This window comes from Lepisma saccharinum, chromosome 18 (genome assembly GCF_977018435.1).
Source record: "Lepisma saccharinum chromosome 18, izLepSacc3.1, whole genome shotgun sequence".
NCBI lineage: Eukaryota > Metazoa > Arthropoda > Insecta > Zygentoma > Lepismatidae > Lepisma > Lepisma saccharinum.
In genome coordinates, this window is record NC_139246.1 from 30590372 (window position 1) to 30615059 (window position 24688).

General features: G+C 37.2%; 1 protein-coding gene across 1 annotated transcript; it reads right to left on the bottom strand.

Annotated features, from left to right (window-relative positions):
• Positions 1–6239: 6239 nt before the first annotated feature.
• On the bottom strand, positions 6240–24076 carry LOC146002188 (odorant receptor coreceptor-like). Its single transcript, XM_083139905.1, has 5 exons — positions 23477–24076; positions 20613–20911; positions 15567–15666; positions 7887–7988; positions 6240–6410 (listed from the first exon to the last, which is right to left on the bottom strand). The coding sequence occupies exons 1-5, from the start codon at positions 24074–24076 to the stop codon at positions 6240–6242; spliced, it is 1272 nt and encodes a 423-aa protein (XP_082996031.1).
• Positions 24077–24688: the final 612 nt, after the last annotated feature.

Sequence of the window (24688 nt, forward strand, 5' to 3'; positions counted from 1 at the left end):
CATGTTATAACAACATTACCTAGGTAATAATAGTTTGGCAGCAAATTTATTTGTAGTAGTTATTAGTTTATTATCATAGTTATTGTTAATTTTTAATAATATTAAATTTTCTATCAAGGGTCTGAACTCCCAAAAAACAAAAATTTCTGGCGACGCACATGACCTGGACCCCTTCTGAATGCGTCCTTGCCAACAAGAAATATACCTGACAATGGGCAAGCCAAAGGGACAATAGAACAAGCTATCTTTAAACTTACTTTATTAAATTTTAAGCGAAAAACATCGACAAGAGGTACACGGCAGTACAATATTGGCAATTCATTCAGCATTTTTCATGCTTGCTGGTTGGTTACCACACCTATTTACGTCCAAATGAAAAAAAAAATGGATGATCAATATTTCATACAAACGGAATGGGTAAAGTGATTTCAGTAATTAGGCAAAGCTTGTACAACATCTACTTTACCGGGATATTTTGAAGTAGCTGAATTCAAATTTACAACCCTCCTCATGCGAATGGTTAACCAAGTCTTGGTTTCACTTGCGCCGCTGTATGAGGTACTCGAGACTGAGCTCAGCGCTCGTCTATTTTCACAAGGCTCTTGGAGTACGGAGCGATTTCCAGTTCCACGGCCGTACTTCGCCTACCTGAAACTGAATACGGAAATTGGAGGGGGAAATTTCTGCCTGTTCGCAAGATGCAGAAATCAAAGGGTTGGTTATCTTGCACCTACGTGAGAGAAGAATGAAATTTGGAGTGAACTTTCGGTATGTGGGATTTCGATGGTTTCTAATTGTCTACGAACAGTAGGAATGCACTGTGATAGCCTATGTTGCTCCAAGATAGGGTAGAACACCGATTTTGAAAGTCATAGCAAATATCCTCGTACGTCAGAGTAAAGAAAAGTATACATAGGAATTTGTTAGTTCGACTATCAATACGAGTACAGCTGACCATAGACGTGTGCTTCAGTCGGGAAAAGAAAAACTACATTCCATTCCATCGTTTTACAATCTCTGTGCTGCTGCATATGAAACAGGGGCGTATCTAGAGTTGGTCTGGACTTCCAGAAAAATCCCATTCCTGTGTACAGTCGTCGGCAATAAAAATGGGACACCTAAATCCTGAAACACTTGCTTCCTGCAAGGTGATGTGTGTGTTGCCTAACTCTACGACAATAAGTGGATATAAATAGCAAATTGTCCATGGCAACTTCTACCACCGCAGTAGATTTAAGGATCTAGGTGTTTCATTTCTATTGGCGGTGACTGTACGTTTAGTGTAATTTTAGGCGTAATTATAGGCATGCCATACTTCTTATGCGGAAAGGGAATTCACGTCTCACTTAATGCACTGCGTAAAAAGCTATGCAAATTTCAGCAAATTTCTAATACTAGGATGACTATTCTTCCTGATTTTCGAAGTACAGTCCATTTTTTTAATGGGCTGTTGTAAAGAATACGAGGATATGTAGAAAATTAGGATATGTCCTTTTTATCCATTTCCTACGATATATACTGCTTTCTACACCGAAGTCCAATCTTCTTTTTTTTTTTTTTTCATGTCAACAGTTCATGTAATATACGAGTTTTGTTTCTCATACGTTTGTATTGTTGTCGCGTTGACGGGAATAAATATGTGCTAGGCAAATATTGCTTAGCTACAGAGTAGTGGACAGTTGCGAACAGAAGGGTCAGTTGTTGCCTGTTGCCGGGTTGCGTGGAGTGGAAGTGTCTCTCCTTAAGTGTATGTCTTATATTGAAACGTTTTGAGGTGGAGATGGCTCCTCGGAGGAAATGTGGTTTTAATTCAGAATTGAAATATCTTTGTCCATTCTCTAAGCGAGGGAAAACGTATAGTGATGTTCACTGTGAAAAAATATTGAGCTGAGATGCCTATTGCATGCAGTGGAAGGTATGAAGTAACATGACATCTGCAAACGGCAAAACATCTGCTGACACTGCTTCTGCATCTTATGCTAAACGTTCTACATTTTTCAGAAACAAGGAATTTGGATCTAAAGAAACGGAAGCGTATTTTGCATTTCATACAGTTCCACACACTGTACTTCGAAACTTAAGTGCTTCCAGGGGTGCCCATCCCACCCAAGGCCGTGAACATATTCACCCAAAATCGTTCATCAAAATCGCCCGCCAAAAAAGTTGTTCGTCATGCGCCCCTATATACACACAGTTTGGATAAACACAGATCAATTAACTTTTGTTTGAATGTCGATAATTTTATTTCATTTTCTTAAAAAATACATTTTCGAACACATACAAGCGAAACAAGCCGTGCTTGAAATCATCCAACAGTAAAAATGAAGTCCGCATGCCTCGAAATCACCTCAAACAAAGCACCAGACATTGTTTGCCACCGGGAAGAGATGCCAACAACCGAAAGGCGCATAACATTCGAAACCTCTCATTTCAGATAAAATTGAAAGATAAATAAATAAATAAAATAAATAAAAAGCACAACTCAAATGTCATGTTTGCTAACACAAAACGTACACAATTGCTCAGGCTCTCTGCCATTGTTAGTGTACTGAACCTTATTGTTTCTGCTTGACTAACCTTGTATTAATACGAGCAGTTCGCCCCCCCCCCCACTCCTTACAAACTGTGTCTAAAGGCATAAGACGTGGTGTTTTACTTCAATCTCATTGCTGCGATCACCCACAGATGGGTAGGAAAACTAAGTGATACCCATAAGAAGTCAATGAAACGAAACGATTCCCCCATTTTTGTGTGAATATATAAGTATAGAATTGGTAGCTAAACAATACAATTTTGTCCCCCAAAAAGTTCTCATGATTCAGGCACGTCATGAATCCTCCCTGTGGCCACCCCAGGGCCGCATTAAGGTGGGTCTATTCATGCTTCAGCATTAGGCCCATTCCTGAAATAGACCTAGATGAAAACAGACGAGAATTTTCCGAAAGCAGAACAGTTTTCTTTTGCTACATTAACCTGAAAATAAATGTTAGAATGAAATTTGGAGCCCCAATTTCGGACGCCTAGACACAGCGTCACTTATTATACAGTTACTATTATTCTTTGCGCAGTGAACGTCGATGTGTTTATTGTTCACCGAAGATTCCAAGTTAATGCTATCAATTTTACGCTAAACAGTTTACTTAGTAATTTAGGTGCGTTTTGCAATATCTTGGCCGTTGTTGCCACTTTTTTATTGTTCGCTAAGTTCGACGTAGTAAATTTTTCACCTTGAAAGTTAGTTGTACAGAAAAATTCGACGGTATTTGATTGTTAGGTTTTGATGTGACCTCACATTGTGATATTGTTCGTACTGTTGCGCGAACGCTCACTATGGCGTCTCAACTCAGTGGGTGGGATAAAGCGAAAAAGAAAAGCAAACAAGCAGCAGAACAAGAAAAGCTTTTGGAGAAAATTTCAAAATTGAGTTCATACTTCGGAGTACGAACATCTTCGTCTCAATCGTCTGCGTCGGATGCGATTGCGAGTTCAACTGCTCCTGAAGGCCAGGCCAAGCAAGATGGACCTGTCGAGGCAAGAGAGAATAAAGAGCGGGAAAGTTCATGGGGTAGAGAAGAGGTGAAAGGAGACGAGCTTGCGTTGCGCATCTATCTGTGCATGGTGTTGTCCAATGCCTCCGTCGAACTGGACTTCTCAAAGTTGGGAAAAGTCAAAGAAGAGCTGCGGTCTTCAATGGGGAAGCATTGAGCATGAGCTGCTGTGCAGCCTTGACTTCACTGACACGATCGAAGAATTTGCGCTGCAGCACTAGGCCCAATTTTGTCTTAATCCGTTCCTCCTCCTGAGTGCTTCGAACCACAATATGCTTGTGCAAGAACAAATTCTGAAGTGATCGTGAAGAATAGGGCTTACTCGATGCGATTTCAGAGCTTCAGAAAAAGTTAGACCAGTTACACAGATACGTCGAACCATAAATGTACGCAATTATTTCCATTATTTTTTAGCTACTTCAATCGTTTGAGCGGAGTGCAAGTTAAAGGGTAAGGATATGGAATCGACCCTTCTTATAGAAATATGTGTAATACATTGTTGGATAGGTATGAATCAAGGGTTACAGAAATGCAGGATTTATAGTGAGGAAACAATTAGAATTGGAAAAAATATATAGTATTAAATTTGAGAAACTTCCATTATAAATGAAACATACTGAACCTAATTTACGTGCAGATGTAAGGCTAAATGCCTTATTTGTTAGGTTACCTTGTTGCGTTTAGTTATGTTAGCACAAATAATACATTTACAATGTATTTATGATAAGAGAACTAAACCTAAACGACTCATCCTAACAACGTAGGCATTATTCGAGTGACATCAGAACACATGGTTGTTCTAACGTTGTGCAATAAGGGAAACAAGTTGAGTCAGGTTCTCCCTGATCGCACAACGCTAGGAAAGCTTTGAACAATAAAATGACAGAAAACCATTTAGTTCCGAAACAATTTTTTTGAAAAAATCAATTTAAATTAAGGAAAGTAATTTATTAAAAAATAGAAACTTCAATATCGAAAAAAATATAAGGAAAATAAAAAATTCTGATGAAAACACGGAAAACAAAGTTGAATCCTATTTGAAATTCGTACACATATCTACGTTAAAATTCAAAGTTTACATCATGGATTTCGATACAAGAAAGCAGTAATGCTAAGTAATGTAAGAAAGTTTATATTATTTCACATAGGGGGGAACCCCGAAAAAAGCCCGCCTCCCCCCGCATACATTTGAGGGTATGCGCTTATTATCCTGGTTCCTAAAAATATACCAGGACGTCAGTTCCTCCGAATTTGACTTTACTTTCACTATTGATTACAATTTCATTGAATTCTATAATACGTATAATAATACATTTCAATGCTGTAGAGTCACTGACAATTCTAGGTTGGAACGATTCCATTGAAATTTAATGGGAATATTACAACCCAGAAGTGTCCGTGACTGTACATAAGAATATATATATAACATAATTGCTGTATACAATACATTATGTTATATGATATCTGTTCTGGCATCAAGAACAGAGGACATGAACCTACTGAGTGGCATTACATGTACAATTTTTTTTACCATTAGTGTATAGTGTAAATATAACATTTTCCATTATTGTACGGTTTCTGATTTCGGCTCTTGTATTTTTACAGTACAACAGTATTAATAACATTTTTATAACGTTTCTCTGGCAGTGAAACAGGCATATATAATGATTACTTCACATGACAGGATCTTGAAAGTGAAAAATGCACACTGACAATCCGAAGCATAAATTAAATACTACGAATGAACATTTTTTCTTTACTCCGAAACGGTAAAACACAAAGGTTGGTTATATAGTATAGACAGTTGAAGTTCTGGATTTTAAATATCAATTCGGCTAAACCTTGTTCATTTTGTCTTCATATAACTTCAGAAATTAAATATATAGAACATTGAAAGTAAAGATTTTGGTTTATGTGCTGGCAACATTGCAGGAAGAGCAATAAGGAGTAAATAGAAATGTTTACAAAACCAATTATAGGTGTAGATTATGCACTTGACTCTCTTCCTATCACACATCCATGGACGTCCTGCTTCTCGCCGGCCCCCATGGAGTAGTGGTTAGTATATTGCAATACGACGCCAGGAGTCCCGGGTTCGAATGCCGGCCTGGGCATGGATATTTGTGAGTGTCCATTCATCAATCTAATCATGTCAGCACTCATCCCCATCTTCCAAAATGCCAAAACTGGCACAATAGGCGAAGTATAATAAAGCAAATCAATCAATCAATCCTGCTTTTTGTTTTAAAAAATCTGGTCACCCTATATAAGACGTTCCGAGAGATCATTTCTCCCATCTTAAGGACAAATTTAATTTCACCAGGCTGGGAATTCAACAACAGAAGAAATTTACTAGATACTGAAATAATTTTATGCCGAAAATCGAATCCGGAATATATTGGTTTCAATGCAACAATGTTAACAGATGGCCACAAAGCGAGCATTGAAAATATAAATTTTTTCATGTTTGTAACAGTTGCGCCTCACGAAATGAATTTTCAAGCCCATCTCTTTCTTCCTGTAATCAGTGTTAATACAAATAACGTAATACTAATTCTATTTCTCAATAAATCTACTAATACTTTATTTTTTCATCAACGGCTCCTTTCACAAGCTACTCAACACATAGCGCAGGAATTTAGTTACAACTATGATTAAAGAGTATAATTTTTATTGACAAACAAATGCATTCTAATTCAGACTCACCGCAGAGAAGAAGTCATAAGATAGTTTGAAAAACATCCCTCCAGAGAAGGCCAAAGGCTTCTTGCATTGCTCCGTGACAATCTTGAGAAAGACTTGGACATCTTCCGATGTATCATACCACGGGGTGTCATACACAGTCCTTAGCAACGAAGTACTCTGAAAGAAAGTAATATTACCCTTAGTCATAACGACACAGTAAATTAGATTACCAATTTAAGACTTGCATTGTGCATTCTTCTCTATCAACGAAGAGAACACTGGCTGCAAGTAGAAATATTTTTTTTTAATCACTGACGTAGAATATCATTTGAAACACCCTTGAAAAACAAATTTATGATTTACAAGTAAAATTATTAATAATTTTGGCAATAATGCATTTATGCGAAGGAAATACTATATAATAATAATAATAATAATAATAATAATAATTATTATTATTATTATTATAATTATTAATAGTAATAATTGCACAAATAAGCAACATCGCCGGCCCTCTTGGCGTAGTGGTTAGTATATCGCGCTACAACGCCAGGGGTCAAGGGTTCGATTCACGGCCTAGGCATGGATGTTTGTGAGTGTCTATTTAACAATTTCATCACATAATCACCCATTTCCACCCTCGCAAATTAGCCAAAAGTGGCACAAAAAGCGAAGTAAAATAAAGCAAATCATTCAATCAATAATGAATATCATGTGAAACACTCTTGACAAACAAATTTATGTCTTACTAGTAAAACAATACTCTATTGACAATTTTAGCAATAATGAATTCATCCAAAGGACATGCAATATTATTATTAATATTATTAAAAACTAACCAACTAAGTCTCTAGCCTTCTTAAATCCGAAGGTTCATAACTGCAGCAACACAGGCATTCCATCTGTCCCTATCTTGAGCAAGATCTATATACTCTTTTCCATCCCTACCAATTTCTTTAAGGCCCTTTATCCCTCGATCTTCGTCTTGGTCTTCCTACAGGTCTCTTACCATCAGGTTTCCCAACAAGAATCCTGGAAACTCTTCTTTCCACTCCCATGCGTGCCACATGGCCTGCCCCCCTAAGTCGTCTTGATTTAATATCTGGACATGAATACATATTATGTACTTCTAAATTAGTAACCTTCTCCACTCACCTGCCTCCTCATCCCTTTTATGCCCAAATATCTTCATAATGATTTTATTTTCAAATACACGCAAATTTATGTTCCTCTTTCAATGTAAGGGACCAAGTTTCGCATCCATACAATATTACAGGCAAAATTACTGTTTTGTATATTTTAACTTTTAGTTTCTTAGATATTATACGAGTAGACAAAAGTTTATGAATAGAAAAGTAACATGCATTTCCTGAATTAAGCTTCCTTCTTATTTCCTCTTTATTATAATTTTCATTTGTTAGTATTACGTCTAAGATATTATTAATAATAATAATAATAATTGTTAATATTTTCTAGTATGTCATTCTTTGAAAATTTACGTCACACACCTGCTTCCTCTTTTAGATCGCAAATGAAGGCTACGTAGTATTTGAAACAATAACACAAAATGTTCTCACAAACAATTAATGTGTGTAGCATTACAGAATGCCTGATGGTTCGCTAAGAGTTAACTGTAGTTAAATATTTACGTACCTCGTCTATAACTTTTTGACCGAAATAACAAAACAGGAAAACTCCAGAGAAGATGAGGATTATGTACCCATGGACATTTGCAATGAAAGTCGTCTCTTTTTCCTGAAAAAAGAAAGAAATTATATATTGATCAGGTTAACTTTCTAGGTATTTCAAGGTAACGATTCTAACACCAATAATCTGTTTTTAAAGGTGTTAGCTTGCACTTAAATGTTTCTATATACACATAAATTAGCATTAAAACAAAGTGTTCCGTTCAAATCTCCCTAATTTTTATTAATTATTGTGAACGAAGTGCGATGAATTGTGAATTACCTGTAACACCAAATGAAAGGCCAGATCTTCAAGTTTTGTTTTCATGACTTGAAGTTGTCTGTTTTCTCACTACGTAGCGCTACGGTTGCATAAATAAATATGGCGACTGTTCAACAACTCGCACAGGCAATGGTGTGGTATGCTGAGACAAAATCTGTGAATGCAACCCAACGAAATTTCAGACGAGTGTACGGAGGAGTTGCACCTGATGCTAAATCAATTAGGCTGTGGTTTAGTAAGTTTCTAACAACCGGCAGTGTCCTAAAACGATTTGGTGGAGCTCGCCGTCGTGTGTCTGAGGAAAAGGTGCAAGAAATTTGAGCGGGGTTTCAGAGAAGACCGAGTAAATCCTTCCGCCAGGCATCTAGGCAATTCAATGTGCCTCCAACAACAATGCATCGACTTCTGCACAAGTGCCTTCGATTGAATCCGTATAAAGTGCAGATTGTGCAACAATTGCAGCCAGATGATAAGCCGCGTCGCAAAGAATTTTAGTATGGAAATGCTGCAGCGTATCGACATGAATCCTCACTGCCTTGACAACGTCTTGTTTTCAGACGAAGCAATGTTTCACGTGTCGGGGATTGACAACCGGCATAACGTATCTGGGGATCTGAAAACCCACATGTGTACAGTGTCTCTCAAAAGTTTTAGGACAACGACATTTTAAACTAGGCAACCCAATTTACACAAGGCGTTGGTGGGTTGCGTGTAGAGCTAGGCTCAATTTCAGGGTTGCCAAATGCACAATAGATATTTATAAAATACGCGAAAGAAATAAATACAAGTTTTATTGTATAAAAGTATTAAAAATATTACTATTATATCGCATGTGACAAAATTCCTTCTCAAAGAAAAAAAAATAGGTTTTCTAGTATTTCATCGCTGATGAGTCTACAGAAAGGAAAAGAGGTGAGAGAAAACGAGAGGTGACAAAGGACAGGAGAAAGAGAAAGCGAGAGGAGAAGACGAAAAGTAGAGGAGAGAAGAAAGAGAGGATAGACGAGGAGAGGAGATGTAGTGAGGAGAATGGAAAATGATTCTAGGAGAGATGAGCAAAGAAGAAACAAGAGAAGAAAAACGAGATGAGAGAAGAGGAGACGAGAAGAGGGGAGTGGAGAGTAGAGTAAAGGAGAGAAAAAGAGAAGAACGAAAAGAGGAGGAGAAAAGTGCAGTCGAGTCGGAAATCTAAGACAGGAGAGGAGATACTTGGAGTGGAGATGAGTGGGATGGAGATAAGATGCGAGAAAAGTAGGGAAGGCGATATGAGATAAAAGCAGAGCAGAAGGAGGGGAGAGAAGAAGGAGAAGGAGAAGGAGAAGAGAAGAACAGAAGGGACTGAAGAGAAGAGGTAGTTGCAGAAAATATCGTCTCAGCGTCAAGAATTGATGCATTGGTCAAATTGTCGACATGAAACATTCAATAACATTTTGAAATGTATTGGAGAATGTATTAGATCGGTGCGAAATGCCTTTTGGCTTAGTTCAGAGCAAGATAAAATCTTCCATGTAAGATCTTTGATTTTACCTGCGATTATACTACTAAAAGCATGAATGTAATTTTAATATTTATAAGAATTATCCAATTTTTGTCCACTTCTCGGTTCGTTGAAATGGAGATTTTGTAATTTAATATTTCCCCTCCCCCCATCGTTAATTCCAAACTGAATTATTCCCTTTCACACGGCGTGGACAATGAACACTATGGGATAGGTCTAAAACTTACGAAAATTTTCTGTCACCGGAAGGGTTTGAACCTACGACTATCAGATTGACAGTCCTGAACGGTAAACACTACCCTACAAGCTTTCGCTCCTGAAAGTAAGTAGAAGGAGCTGACCAATGTGAAATGTAGATGCAACTTTATTCCTACATGTAATGTGCAAACAATACTTGTTTGTAACAAAGAAAACGAAGGTAGTATGACTCGGCGAAATCATTTAATGGATAATTGCACATGATGAGAACTTTTCATTCGATATTTGCGGATGTATCCTTGCATTAAACTCGAGTAGGAAAAGGGGTGAAATTAGTATGTCCTGAATCGCACAAATATAAATAGTTATTTCATTAATATTTTTCAATGTGTTTGAAGCAGTACACAGTTATCGTTAGAGTATCATAATTCACGATCTTATACATAAAAATATCCCTTTGAACGTGTGTCAAATCATTTATTTGTTTATTTTTTATAAATTTCATATGCAGAACAATGTAGCCACTATACACTGCTATTACAAATAATGTTACCATGCTCTTGTTTATAATAAAAGGAGAATTTAAAAAAATACCTTCTGAGGAGGATCGAACCTGGGACCGCAATCAATGCTTTCAAGAACTCTAACCAATACACTACGCCCTTTGTTTTCCTTGGAGCAACAATTTTTAATTATTCTGTCGCGTCAATATTGTAAATGTCGTTGGGTATACATGTAGTTGAACTTTTACTTTAATTTTGAATTGCTTTCTTGTAGTATAGCACATATCTTCGAGAAATAATTTTAGAAGTGATGAAGGAAAACGAGAACATTGGTAAAGGTAAAGTGCTCCCCTGTGCATAGCGCCACGCCATGAAGGCGTATAGGGGGTGTGGGGGTAACGCCCCACACTTTCTTGATCCGGTCGTGAGTGGGGGTGATGTGATCAGCATCACGCCCCTGACCGCCTTTACCCCCCAGGGTTTCCCGCAGGTGTTATTCGACGCTGGGTAGGCGCCGGGGCCGCTTCCACCGTTAGAAAAGTTCCCGGATTTGAACCGGTCGGGGATCGAACCCGGGACCTTTAGCATGGTAGTCAGACGCGTTACCGACTGAGCCACCGCTGGTAGTTGTAAAATGCGAGATATTTCTTCTAACTTATTATTGTTTTTATACATTATTAATAGAAAATATCTAGAGGCTTGAACATTGCAGGACGATATTCTTTTCCTGTGATACTGCAACGGACGACATGCTTGTTTACTGATGCAAGTCTCGTGTTCAGAACAGTCTTATGAAATGTAGTTGCTGTTCCGTAAGGTAACACGAAATAATTACACCGTTTGCGAACTACCAAATCTGCGCAACGTTAGACGTAAACAGGCGGAACATTTTATTCATAAAATCACTTCACATTTGACAGTATTAGTCAAGAGAGCCTCGTGGGACACTCTGTTAAGGTGCTGGAGTAAATCCTTCTTATTTTTCTTCCTCGAAGAACAACAACATTTAAAGTAGAGCACAGTCGTTCTGCTCTTTCTCATTTCTTTTAAATTCTTCCACATTCCTTTAATTGGGTTAAAAATAAATAAAAATATTGCTTGCATTTCTATCATTGACGTAGACCAGGCTTGTACGCCGGATTTCTTTGAGGGAGGGGCTACACCCAAATATATATATATATATATATATATATATATATATATATATAAGAGAGAGAGAGAGACAGACAGATATTACAAAATAGTTTAAATAGTGTGAGCGCCATTTAAATGTCATGATAATTCTATGTTTAGACAATAATATATTTATAAATTAAATTTTGCGTACTAGGAATTATTATTACAATAAAGAACATGTCTAATTGTGAGTTAAGAAAAAAAACAAGAATAAAGAGACATTCTCGCATCACGATTGCAGTTCGAAAAATTCGGGACAGGGATTGAAAGTAACGCACTGTCCTGACTAAAACGGCGAATCTGACGTCTGCTAGCCTTGCATTATAAAACTAAAACCATCCAATATTGCAGCCTGAAGACTTTTGCGAAGGAACAGATTCATTTATGTAAAAACAAAATTGAAATTTTTACACATTTCTAAAATCAACATTTAAATATTTCAGGGTTCGAGGAGGGCATGGACCCCATGCCCTCCTGGGTACTGGCCAGACGTAGACAGTGGGAGAGAAATTTTGGAGAATCTTTCTATTAAATTATTCCAACTTATGCTCAGATAGATTTATTGACAATCGTGAACTTTTCGTTTAATAGATAATATTTGGTTTTAAACGACTGGAGAACATTGGTCTAATTTAATTTCTTCCTCTTTTGAGAGAATATATACTTCCACAATAGCAATCGCGTTCGGAAATGGTGAAAAAAAATGACTTGGTTTACAAAGGCAAACAAGCTTGGTCGTGTTCAAAGTGACTCGCTCACGCTATTCAAGGCCGCTTCTTATCGCAAAACACTGTCCGACGATGCACAGTGTCTGCACCCAGCAAATTACAAGTGACCAGAGTTGAATTTTAAAGAGAATCTGAAGAATGACAGATTTCATCAGAGGCGGCTAGGTTGGCACTAGCTCACCATGCAATAGTTTAAGTGGTAATTTCTGACAAACAAGAAACCTTATTGAATAAGTAAGCTCCTTTTTAACAATGTAAGCTCGAAGACAATTTGTATTCCATTTGTTTATATTGCAAATTGGTCAACTGGAGGTTATTATAAGGAACTATTTGGCAGATGTTCATGTAACCGTTATAAAATTACAAATAAAATATATTCACAAGCTTAGATATACTAACAACGAAGAAATAAATTCAGAGTTAAATTTCAAATGCATATGTATAGAGTAATTCTAGAAGTACAGAGCTATATCAGAGTACTGGACTTCTTTTTCGCGTTCACAATATTGACGCGACAGAATAATTAAAAATTGTTGCTCCAAGGAAAACAAAGGGCGTAGTGTATTGGTTAGAGTTCTTGAAAGCATTGATTGCGGTCCCAGGTTCGATCCTCCTCAGAAGGTATTTTTTTAAATTCTCCTTTTATTATAAACAAGAGCATGGTAACATTATTTGTAATAGCAGTGTATAGTGGCTACATTGTTCTGCATATGAAATTTATAAAAAATAAACAAATAAATGATTTGACACACGTTCAAAAGGATATTTTTATGTATAAGATCGTGAATTATGATACTCTAACGATAACTGTGTACTGCTTCAAAGACATTGAAAAATATTAATGAAATAACTATTTATATTTGTGCGATTCAGGACATACTAATTTTACCCCTTTTCCCACTCGAGTTTATGGCAAGGATACATCCGCAAATATCAAATGAAAAGTTCTCATCGTGTGCAATTATCCATTAAATGATTTCGCCGAGTCATACTACCTTCGTTTTCTTTGTTACAAACAAGTATTGTTTGCACATTACATGTAGGAATAAAGTTGCATCTACATTTCACATTGGTCAGCTCCTTCTACTTACTTTCAGGAGCGAAAGCTTGTAGGGTAGTGTTTACCGTTCAGGACTGTCAATCTGATAGTCGTAGGTTCAAACCCTTCCGGTGACAGAAAATTTTCGTAAGTTTTAGACCTATCCCACAGTGTTCATTGTCCACGCCGTGTGAAAGGGAATAATTCAGTTTGGAATTAACGATGGGGGGAGGGGAAATATTAAATTACAAAATCTCCATTTCAACGAACCGAGAAGTGGACAAAAATTGGATAATTCTTATAAATATTAAAATTACATTCATGCTTTTAGTAGTATAATCGCAGGTAAAATCAAAGATCTTACATGGAAGATTTTATCTTGCTCTGAACTAAGCCAAAAGGCATTTCGCATCGATCTAATACATTCTCCAATACATTTCAAAATGTTATTGAATGTTTCATGTCGACAATTTGACCAATGCATCAATTCTTGACGCTGAGACGATATTTTCTGCAACTACTTCTTCTCTTCAGCCCCTTCTGTTCTTCTCTTCTCCTTCTCCTTCTCCTTCTCCTTCTTCTCTCCCCTCCTTCTGCTCTGCTTTTATCTCATATCGCCTTCCCTACTTTTCTCGCATCTTATCTCCATCCCACTCATCTCCACTCCTAGTATCTCCTCTCCTGTCTTAGATTTCCGACTCGACTGCACTTTTCTCCTCCTCTTTTCGTTCTTCTCTTTTTCTCTCCTTTACTCTACTCTCCACTCCCCTCTTCTCGTCTCCTCTTCTCTCATCTCGTTTTTCTTCTCTTTTTTCTTCTTTGCTCATCTCTCCTAGAATCATTTTCCATTCTCCTCACTACATCTCCTCTCCTCGTCTATCCTCTCTTTCTTCTCTCCTCTACTTTTCGTCTTCTCCTCTCGCTTTCTCTTTCTCCTGTCCTTTGTCACCTCTCGTTTTCTCTCACCTCTTTTCCTTTCTGTAGACTCATCTGCGATGAAATACTAGAAAACCTATTTGTTTTCTTTGAGAAGGAATTTTGTCACATGCGATATAATAGTGATATTTTTAATACTTTTATACAATAAAACTTGTTTTTATTTTTTTTGCGTATTTTATATATATCTATTGTGCATGTGGTAACCCTGAAATTGAGCCTAGCTCTACACGCAACCCACCAACGCCTTGTGTAAATTGGGTTGCCTAGTTTAAAATGTCGTTGTCCTAAAACTTTTGAGAGACACTGTACAGAGAACATGGACGCGATAGACCAAAATTGAATGTCTTTTGTGGTCTAATGAAGGACAGGATCGTTAAATCTCCACCCTTTTCACCCAAAATTTAATATTTTCAACCGCAATATTATCTCTGCCGTTTTCATATATAGAGTGTTCATAAAGTCCCGTACAAATACAAGAAAAAATTACTACGACGTGCTTGAACAATACCTTCTGTCTCCGTTGGAGGAATTCCTTCATTTTTTAATCATTAAATCATTGTTCCAAGGATGTTCGAGGTCTTCTGAATAGGCATTTCCCTGGCACGTGGATAGGCCGTGACGAACCTATTCCCTGGCCACCGCGATCGGCTGATATCACACCTTTGGATTTATTCTTCTGAGGGTATGTCAAAGATTGTGTTTACAGCACACATGTTCCAGATGTAGCAACTCTTCGAAGAAGAATAACGGAGAGTATACTAACGGTTATTGGTGATATACTGGGGCGTGTATGGGCAGAAGTGGAATACCGCCTTGATGTTCTGAGAGCAACTAGAGGGGCGCACCTTGAGGTGTACGGCATATAAACGTGGAAAGTTGTAGCTCACTTTACAATTAACAGCATTGTTCTATTGCATGTAGTTTTCGATCTATGTTATTTGTAATGGTACCTGGACTTTATGAACACCCTGTATATTCTGCCAGTCGAACCCTTCAAACACACTAACGATTTTTCCGATGCAATCTGAGAGTCGTGCACTCCCATTCACGGGGAAATAAAGGATCTTCCTAAATCGTATAGAACGTGACTATCCAGTAAAGTGTTAACTTTGGGAAATGTCCATGCCCTCACCCAGGTTTGGTGTTAGAAATTTTAGTCTTGCATCGCGCCACTCAGCCACGCTTTCATTTAACAAAATCTACTGAACAATTAAACTTCTACTAACGTACAGAGGCATTTAACATAGCTCGTAACAAGAATATAGGGAAATCCTCGAAACTTACCTTACTTGCTTCGAAGACAACCAACGTAGCAGCGATCATTTCCAGAAGCATATACAGCATCAGTGGAAATCCAAAAACTTTGTCCACGGCACCCATGAACCTACACAATATCGACAAATTGTTTTAATATTCTGAATTTCTTTTTATATTCAGCGGCACACACACACACACACACACACACACACAATAAATACATCTGTCAAAACATTCTAATATTTTGAAAAGGGTTCAGTTATTGAACCAATACCTCTTGACCAATTTCTCTCTCGCTTCATAACAAAACCTAGTTGTTATACCAACGCACGTATTATCAACTTTTGTGTTATTCAGGTACATAGCAGAAAGCGGGCGAAGGACGTTTGCCAACCTATTGGTTTAGCCCACCTTTCTGCTCACGCAAATAGCCTACATGAGAATAATTTATAATAGGATGAATATCACAGAGGGGGAGAATGACAGAAATAAATCGAGAGAATGTGATAGACAGTCATAGAAAACGGAAGAGGAAATATATATATAAAAAAGAGAAAATTAATTCTTACAAATTATTTCATGAACATTTAAAGGCATAAAACTAAGTCGTTGGAAATAAATGATAAAATCATTTACAGAGTAAAAATAGTGATAAACGATAAAATAATTCAACAGGTATAATTCAACTTTGTATATTTGGGAAGCCATGTTGCACAGTTCGAATACAATTCCAAGATGTATAGGGAAATTTAATAAAATATAAGCGCTGAAATGTAATTTTGGAAAACAAATAGGAAAAGAAATACAAATTATATATCACAACATAATTTAAAAACCAGCTTCTATATATGGTAGCTAATATTTACTCTTCGTCCATATGATAAAACTAGAACAAATTGTTAAAAAAATGAGATATTTGCGGTATTTAAATGGCGTGACCGTACGAGACAAAATTAGGAACAATAAACCCAAAATAAACAGAAAGTCGAAGCAGTGGTGGGAAAAAATTGAAAAGTGGAATCAACATGTTCTGTGGATATGAAATAGTCGTTTCAATAGATAATTATTTAATCGGAGGTCAATGAGAACAAGAGGTTTAGGAATGCAATATCGCCGAAGGAGGGATCATTTCTTTCTTTGTAGTTACAGATCGGGCTTTGAAAAAGAAAGGGGAAGACACAGAAGAGGAGAAAAATGTTAGAGAATCTTGTAAAAAGAGAAATATAAAAAGACAGGCATAGAGAAACAGATGAGAGACATGGAGGAGTGAGATAGAAAGAGAGAAAGATAAACAGTAGCACCCAAAATAATTTGTCGTCACTTGAGAGCACCCAAAAGAAATTGCCTGGGAATGGCACTGGTCTTATCACGATACAATTAGTATGTGCAAATATTGTAATTTCCACAGAAACAGCTGGAGTTGAACAAAGATTTTAGGGAAGCCGTGCCTCCTTGACTCCAAGGAAGGACATTCTGATCATATTTCAACCCTCCGTAATCCGCGTTTTCATTGCAGCAGCACAAATGTCCCGCGCGCGGCATTCAGTACCGCCTCATCCAAACCAATCTTATTTACATGAATTATTGATATAAATCAAGGTTGAATTAACTAGCACGTACTCGAAATCAGGCGAAATATACATGAATGCAAACATGTTTATTTCAGACACTTTTATCAGCTATTAAAAGAAAAGTAAAAAAAAATTTGAAAGAGTCTCATAGAATTACAAGCTTAGACTCTTGAAGAAAATGCACCAAAAGATTATTCTAAAAGTAATCACTTCTTTGCCACGTAATGGAGGCACTAGAAATTACATCAACATTCCCAAAATTATCAAAATATTTTCAAAAAATGTTAAACGTATTTTTTTCAAAAATTCCCAAGGTGTTTTTCAAATGTAATTGCAATTGTACAACTTATATGGGCGCAGAAAGGAACTTTAGGTTCCAAAACTCTGTCAAAATCTTACTCACTTGCAGAAAAAGCAATGAAATGTAGAAATCACAACTCGAAGAAACTTATAAAATATTTCTAAAATGTTCAAATCTCAAGTTGTTTCTCGTACGCTTAAGAGGTATACCCAAGAAAGGATATACTGACTCAAATATAAGGAACCAAATGTTGTCACTTTTTAAATGGTTATTTTCACAACTCCCACATTTCGTACGGGGACTGCAATGTTTCTGCATTCAAATAATTTGCATTCCTAACAACGTACCGTGCTTCTATTCTTCTTATTTCCCCCAAATACATGGCTGGCGTGCTGTGATCGAAGATATGAAACGTTCCCGCCGGCGGTACTGAGTGCCGCCAAAGCGGACCGGTCACTTAAAAGGAGTGTAATAAACTGAAAGAATGACAGAAACGCCTCTATTATTTCGGGGAAAAGTGAAGATAAGAGACATAGTGGTCTCCCGACGATTGTTGCACTTTTAAGGAAAATAATTAAAACTCTTTAAAAAGGCGGCACCCAGTGTCGCTGCGGATTAAAAGCTATGCTTCATGTAAGAGAGATATTTATAGGTATGTTTCTGGATACCGAAAACTAGAACATCACGACCAAATACACTATAAAAACTATAATAATAACAGAAAAAATATTTATATTAAAATTTAATTAAAACATAATCTATAAACTATAAGCAATGAAATTGAAATTAATTTGACGTACCAAAAATGGGGCAAAACTGCCTACTTACTACTTAGACAAGGTTTAGGTCCTGGGTTAGGTTTCGGTTTTCTTGACTTTATATTAAACCACATTTATCTTATAATTATCAGTCTCTCCATTTTTTCTGAATTTCATTTCCTTATATAGACACATCCAATATAAAACCTACCCTAAATCAGACTAGTCTCTGTTTATACTTAACTAAGCAAATATGATAACGGTCAAATATTGAGTAACAAGTAATTAACCTTATTGCCCGTTATTAAGAATTAATTACAATTGGTAATGTTAAAATCCATCGCGAATAAAGGTGTCTAGCGACTGCCTTAGCCAACACTAACTTGCTCAACCACCGTTTTTCGCCCGAATCCGGATTTACATGCATTGATATGGGGAATAGCAGGAAAAGAGCAACTTCTAAACCAATGGACCGAATTGGATGAGATTTTAACCAGCGGAAGACCACATCATGAAAGTACTGATTCCGAGATTTGAACCTAATCAGAACAGAACTACGGGAGTTATGAATTATTAAAAATCTATCGCTTGATACAGTGAGATAGCGCTCTCTGTCCGTGTCTTGACACAATAGCGGAGGATTTAGCCTAATCTCTGCACGAGGGGCTGCTACCAGAGGTTAAGGACCGGAGTGAGCGTTGACCAGGATAGGAGGACAACGGTCAAAGCACCAGAAACAATAAATAAACGCCTAATTACAGAGGCTAGAGCGTCACCTCGTTCAAATCTGGAATAAAAGGGATGATTCGGAATAGCGAAAAAACAGTTTGCCTAGAATCGCCACTGGAGTGTGAGCTACGCGCGACCTCACTGCGAGTCGCAATCGTACCCGAGGTCTGGATTTGTTTTTTCCTCGAGTGAGTGTTTTAGAGCCATGGAGTAGAGCAAAGTAGAACTAGGGGGTCGTTTCCCCCTCGCCATCAACGCATCCGTGCACATACGTGTGGTATGTGAGAATGACGCCAGACACGTCCACCTGTGTCAATCGTCCGAAACAACGTCCTAAGTTAGCAGAAGTTAATTACAATTGATAGCAAAGTTAATACAGAAGTGCATAACACTCAATACGAAAGTTAATAACATTTAATATCCATGTGAAACCGCGAATGGCTCATTACGTATGTTCGTCTCATCGCCCAAGCCACATATCTCTACTTGCGAGTGACCGCGAAGGACTGACCTTTTACTGCGCTAGTTGTCGTATAGAGTCGACAGTGTACGTGTACCTTCATGGACGTCCCTGCTAAGTGCATGAGTGAAGCCAGGATCCGATGATGCCAGATGGAGCTGCCGATTGATCCACTTTCGCCAACCAGGATAACAGCGAAGTACAACACGGGAGTGCGGACGTCTTCCGAAACTGTAGGACCACTTTCACCCGACCCAGGTCAGAGGGAATGCAGCGAAGGTAAGACCAACCATGTGCGTGTGTGAGAGAGATGACGCCAATCTACCGCGAATCTGCATAACTTAAATCAGTGCTATGGCATAACTAGACATCGTTATTCCGGCGGACTAACCAATGTTATATATCAGAGTTTATGTTAACAGCAAACAATAGTTCATTGAAATATATTTATACCTTCAGAAAAGATAAAAGGGGTTCGCACAAGGAACAATTATTCACGTTATACTTAAAACCATAAACAGTAAATTGAAAACGGCAATGTAGCCAAGAAATAGCATGAGTACAGTCAAAGTATTAATTAATCTAACCTTTGTAATTGTCATATTGTCGCAATATGCCATGGAATGTGTGTATGAGTGAGAGATAGAGTGAAAGAGAGCAAGATGTACTGTGTATTTATCTGTGTTTTAATATATGTGTATATTCAGAACCACCGTAGTATTATGTAACGTCATTTCAGGTGCTTGAAATCAAACCCTCCTAGGTTTATTCTCGGTAACTCCGACTCTAGGCACTTATCCTGACCGTATTATAATTCATGTAATGTTTAATCCGCGTGACAGGTGTCACGGGGAGCGATTCTGCGTTGTTGCGTTGCTTAGTTCAGTTAATCTTTTTTTTAAAAAAAGCACGCGTAACAATATCTTGAAAAACAATACCCAAATAAATATTCTACCTAATGATTCATAACCACTTAACCCTCAGACTTTACAATAATTTATTCTCACATGCAAACGGAATGAAAATACAAGCAGGTCATACACTGATGACGCAGTACAACAAACAGTACATACTCACACGCACATGAAGTACACAAGTTCACGAAGACGCACTCATTACAAGACATAGCCTACATGCAGTATTTTAAAAGTACCAGGACAATTAGCGCATACGCCTGAAAGTATTGTGGGTTCAGCGGCCTTTTACATGGTTTCCACCTTATTATCTGTTAAATTAATTAAACTCTTTTCCTACCGTATGATCTCTCGATGTCTTTTGGTCCAATACGTTATCGCTGATTGGACGAGAAGTTTCCTATCCATTAGAGTGTTGGGGTTGTACAATGCCACTGCATTAATTTCGCCCACACTTGATTCCCCATAATCATTACGTTGCAGAATTTCCTTTGGTTGTATCTGTTCACGCCCCAATTCCACTACTTCCGCCACAATCTCCTTCAAGTGACGTATCTGGTTGCAAATATGGTTAAGGCATGAGTACAGTGTGACGTCGAATGTCGTCATTTGAAATATGACAAACAACATCCAGTAGAACTGAAAATGAAAAAGAGTAGTTGAAAAACGCTGAGAGTTAAAATGTTGATACCACGATACACTTCATCGGCAATAATAAGAACCGACATGTTGATACTTTATTAACGAATGAGTTTTTGAACGAATTGACAAGAAAGTTAATTTGTTTGTTACATTCTGTGAGAGTTAACTATACTATCTCTATGGTACTTTACGGGAAATCTGTAGGTTTCATCGTTGAAGTCAAAATGCGATATGTTAATTGAGAAAATATATGTTGAGTAACGTTGATATTTTTAGACATTTTTCACTCACCAATTTTATATATTTACAACTTTGGTTGTACATTTGGACTGATATGATATTCCAATATTTGATCCTGTATTGTTTAATTTCAATTGTTTCATAGATATTCCAGTCGTATAAATTTCACCTTTCCGTCTCTAAGAGTTATCGATTACTTTAGTGTTTGTAGTAGATTGTTCTATCTCGCAATTGTTTTTTAACATAGATCTCGATATATTCCTGTGGAGCCAAGGTTGAACAATTCTGCCTTTAAATTAACTATATTTTACATTTCTGCTGTGAGAAGATTTTTTGAATGCCCATTCCGGCCCCACACAAAACAGGGACCTTGAGTCATTCAAGTTATTTTTTGTCGCATACAATAGGTATTAGCAAGGTATGTTATCAAATTTTCAACTCATTTCGAAAAAAACGCTGTAATATTACAAATGTGAAAAGTTACATCAGCTTAGAATTTCTTCTAGAACTGACGTGAATTTTCGTGTGTTTCCTATTGTTAGTATCTAGATTTTTTCAAGAGTTTTGTGCTTACTTAAAAACTTTAGTCGAGAGTCCAAAAAGAAAAGTTCACCTGTCCTGCGGGGCATTTTACCTAATCCAACACTAGACAGAATGTAAATAATTGTTGCATTGTCCGGTTTTTATCATAATAAAAACTTGCTATCATTCCTTACAGGAGAACATCGCCTTGTAAGCGGTCCAGGGTTCGATTCCCGATGGATGCACAAAGTGATTCGGATCCCACTTTAAACTGTAGGTCTAGTCCGTATTAGCCTATTTGTGCATAAATTGGACTTACAACAAAAGAAATTCAAATATTTTATTTGGGAAGAAAGGATATTTCAAGTCTACTACTATAAGGCCTCTTCAGACTTGGAATAAACTTTAGGACTTTTCATATAATGCCAATCTGCACTCCATTTAACTTCCAATGATGTTAGTTCCTGATCAATCAATACTCACAAAGAAAACACGGATTCTGAAGAATAAAAAATATTATTCTTGAAACTTTTCTTCAATTACACTATCGAAATCGTACATTTAATGGGGTCGTGTATCTCCTCATCAGACATGTTTAGTAAATATGTGCTTTTTTCTCTCTTTGTTTTTCTATATATTTAATTTTTCTGTGAAACAATACATCTCTTTCTATTAGGTTTATGTACTGGAGATAAACATATAAACTGGGTTAGGTGGGAGAACAGCCACAGGCTATACCTCGGGCTTAAATAAATAAAATTTAAATTTAAATTTGAATTTGAAGTTTGTCTTTTCAGCTCTTATGGTATTACAATAGTATATTATTTGGTTTGACTCAATTGTGTTAGACGTTTATGTGTATTTGACATTGGGATACTCTATTTCCGCAAGTTGCTATAAATTATCCAAAAGACCACACTACATCATCTGCAAAATAAATAACTAACATCTCCGAACAACAAGAACAGAAAGTATTAAATATTGCATTGAATTACAAAATTGCGTCAAAATAAATTTGACTTCATAGTATGACAAAACTATTGCTTTTACATGTAATATTTTAAACATAATATTATTGTTTCGCATGGGGTGTAACGTAATATTTGCCTAAAATCTTTAGTACCGTAATGTACGTAATCATTCTACATTACATGTACATGTTAGATCACATGGTTTTGATTTTTAATAATGTTTTTTGGTTAAGTGGTGCATCTATGTTACCAAATTCTACCCAGCCAGTCGGAAGATCCCTCCGGCAAAGGAAAGTTTCTTTGGTAATTGACTTTCATCTTTTCACGCACAAAAAAAGTTATAATCTTACACACCTCTCGTTTCATATGTAAACATTCTTTAAACCTGTATTTGAAAATGTGCTCCTGTACGATATATTACGAAAATGGAAGAGCTTTTTATCTAGGAAACAAGTCAGTGAGGAGCAAGCTCGAAAGACGGATTCCTCTATCCGTGAAACCATTGGATCGAATTTAACTGACGTCGTCGTTGTGTACATGTCCAGAAGATTCAGTACATATCTGTAACTACTAGAGAGATGAAATGAAAAGAAGATTATATTGATCTTGTCCAGTATTACGGCAGGCGGCCTACATGTTGGCGAAGGAAGTGGGGAGCGAGGAAGCGTGATAAGAAACAAAACAACCTGTAGAAGGACATGCGCGCAGCACATCCTGCCGCAATGTCGTATCTCTCGACATCACCGCTGTTGTCTAATTGCTCCCTACTTCCTTTGCCAGCATGAAGGCCTCCAGACGTAAGACAAGACAAGAGCAATGGCTTTCTTACCTGATAGCTAAACACAGCTATATATCTCATCGGGGTGTGTATATTCCAAGGATACCATCCATCCACAATTAGCCTTCGATATGTTACAACAATGGTAGAATTACCATCTTGAATTTCTTTCACGTCTGGATTGATTTGTACCCATACACTCCATATAAGACCATCCACTAATGCCATGCCGTTGAAAAGCACGAGAAGTTTCTTGTTAACCGAATAAGTCTTGTTACGAGCCCTTTCGTCAGACTCCTTAAACAAAGGATGAAACTCCATATCGTCCCACAAGGTCAGAGATTTGTAGAAAGCCTTCCTCCTCAAAGATATGGACAAAAGTTTGATAACTGTGTTCAAGCAGTAAATTGATAATGATATGACGAAAACAAACTCCCTAAAGTCATTCTTCAAGAATGCACCAACAACAGTGGACACACACTGGAGAATAGCAATTGCAATATGGACAACAGAGAAAATTACACGCATTGTTACTCTGAAAGGGCTATTGTTGGTGTGGAAATCCAATATAAAATATCCACACAGCTGCATAACTCTAATGCTTGGCCATAGTATGGCTACCAGACCTCGTGGCTTAAACTTGGCATCCATCCTTAACAAGTGGAAGAATTATACAGTCGCAAAAATGAGATATATTTCGTCTCCTCATAGGCCTTGGAAAGTACACTGTTTGAAAAATTCATTGTTTTACTTTGAAATCACAGCAAAGGTGGTCTTTCCTTTTCGGAAGTAGCGATTATGAATGGGACAAAAGAATTTGCAAATGTGTTATTTAAAATGCAAAGCAAAAAATCGTTTATCTGAAATTCCTTTGGAACTACCACGTTCTTGTAGACTGAAATCACATAAAGGCTGTGAAATGAGTGAAGGGGGTGGGAGGTTTGATGTTGAATCTCATAGTAGGTTCCGCACCTAAATCAGTAAGTTTCAATGTTAACATGAATGAATAGCATGTAAAATTATGCTTGTTAGTTTTCGACTACTTATGCTTCATCATTTAGAAAATAATTACAGACAGAGACGGGACGATAAATAATTAAATACAAGAACTCGCATGTCAGTATTGAGTGTAGTTAGAAATCACATCTTCTGCAACAGTCATTCGGGTAATCGACTAACTGACCCCTGTGAAGATGGCCCTACATAGTTTCGTTACTCGCACCAAAATGAGCTTCGTCGTTAGTTCTTCGTACTTACTTATCG

Coding starts and splice junctions, on each gene's coding strand:
- LOC146002188 (XM_083139905.1), bottom strand. CDS start 24,076: ATGGATGCCAAGTTTAAGCCACGAGGTCTGGTAGCCATACTATGGCCA. Junction 15,667..20,612: donor AGACATCGAGAGATCATACG/GTAGGAAAAGAG, acceptor GATATTGTGTAG/GTTCATGGGTGCCGTGGACA. Junction 6,411..7,886: donor GTCAAAAAGTTATAGACGAG/GTACGTAAATAT, acceptor ACTTTCTTTCAG/AGTACTTCGTTGCTAAGGAC.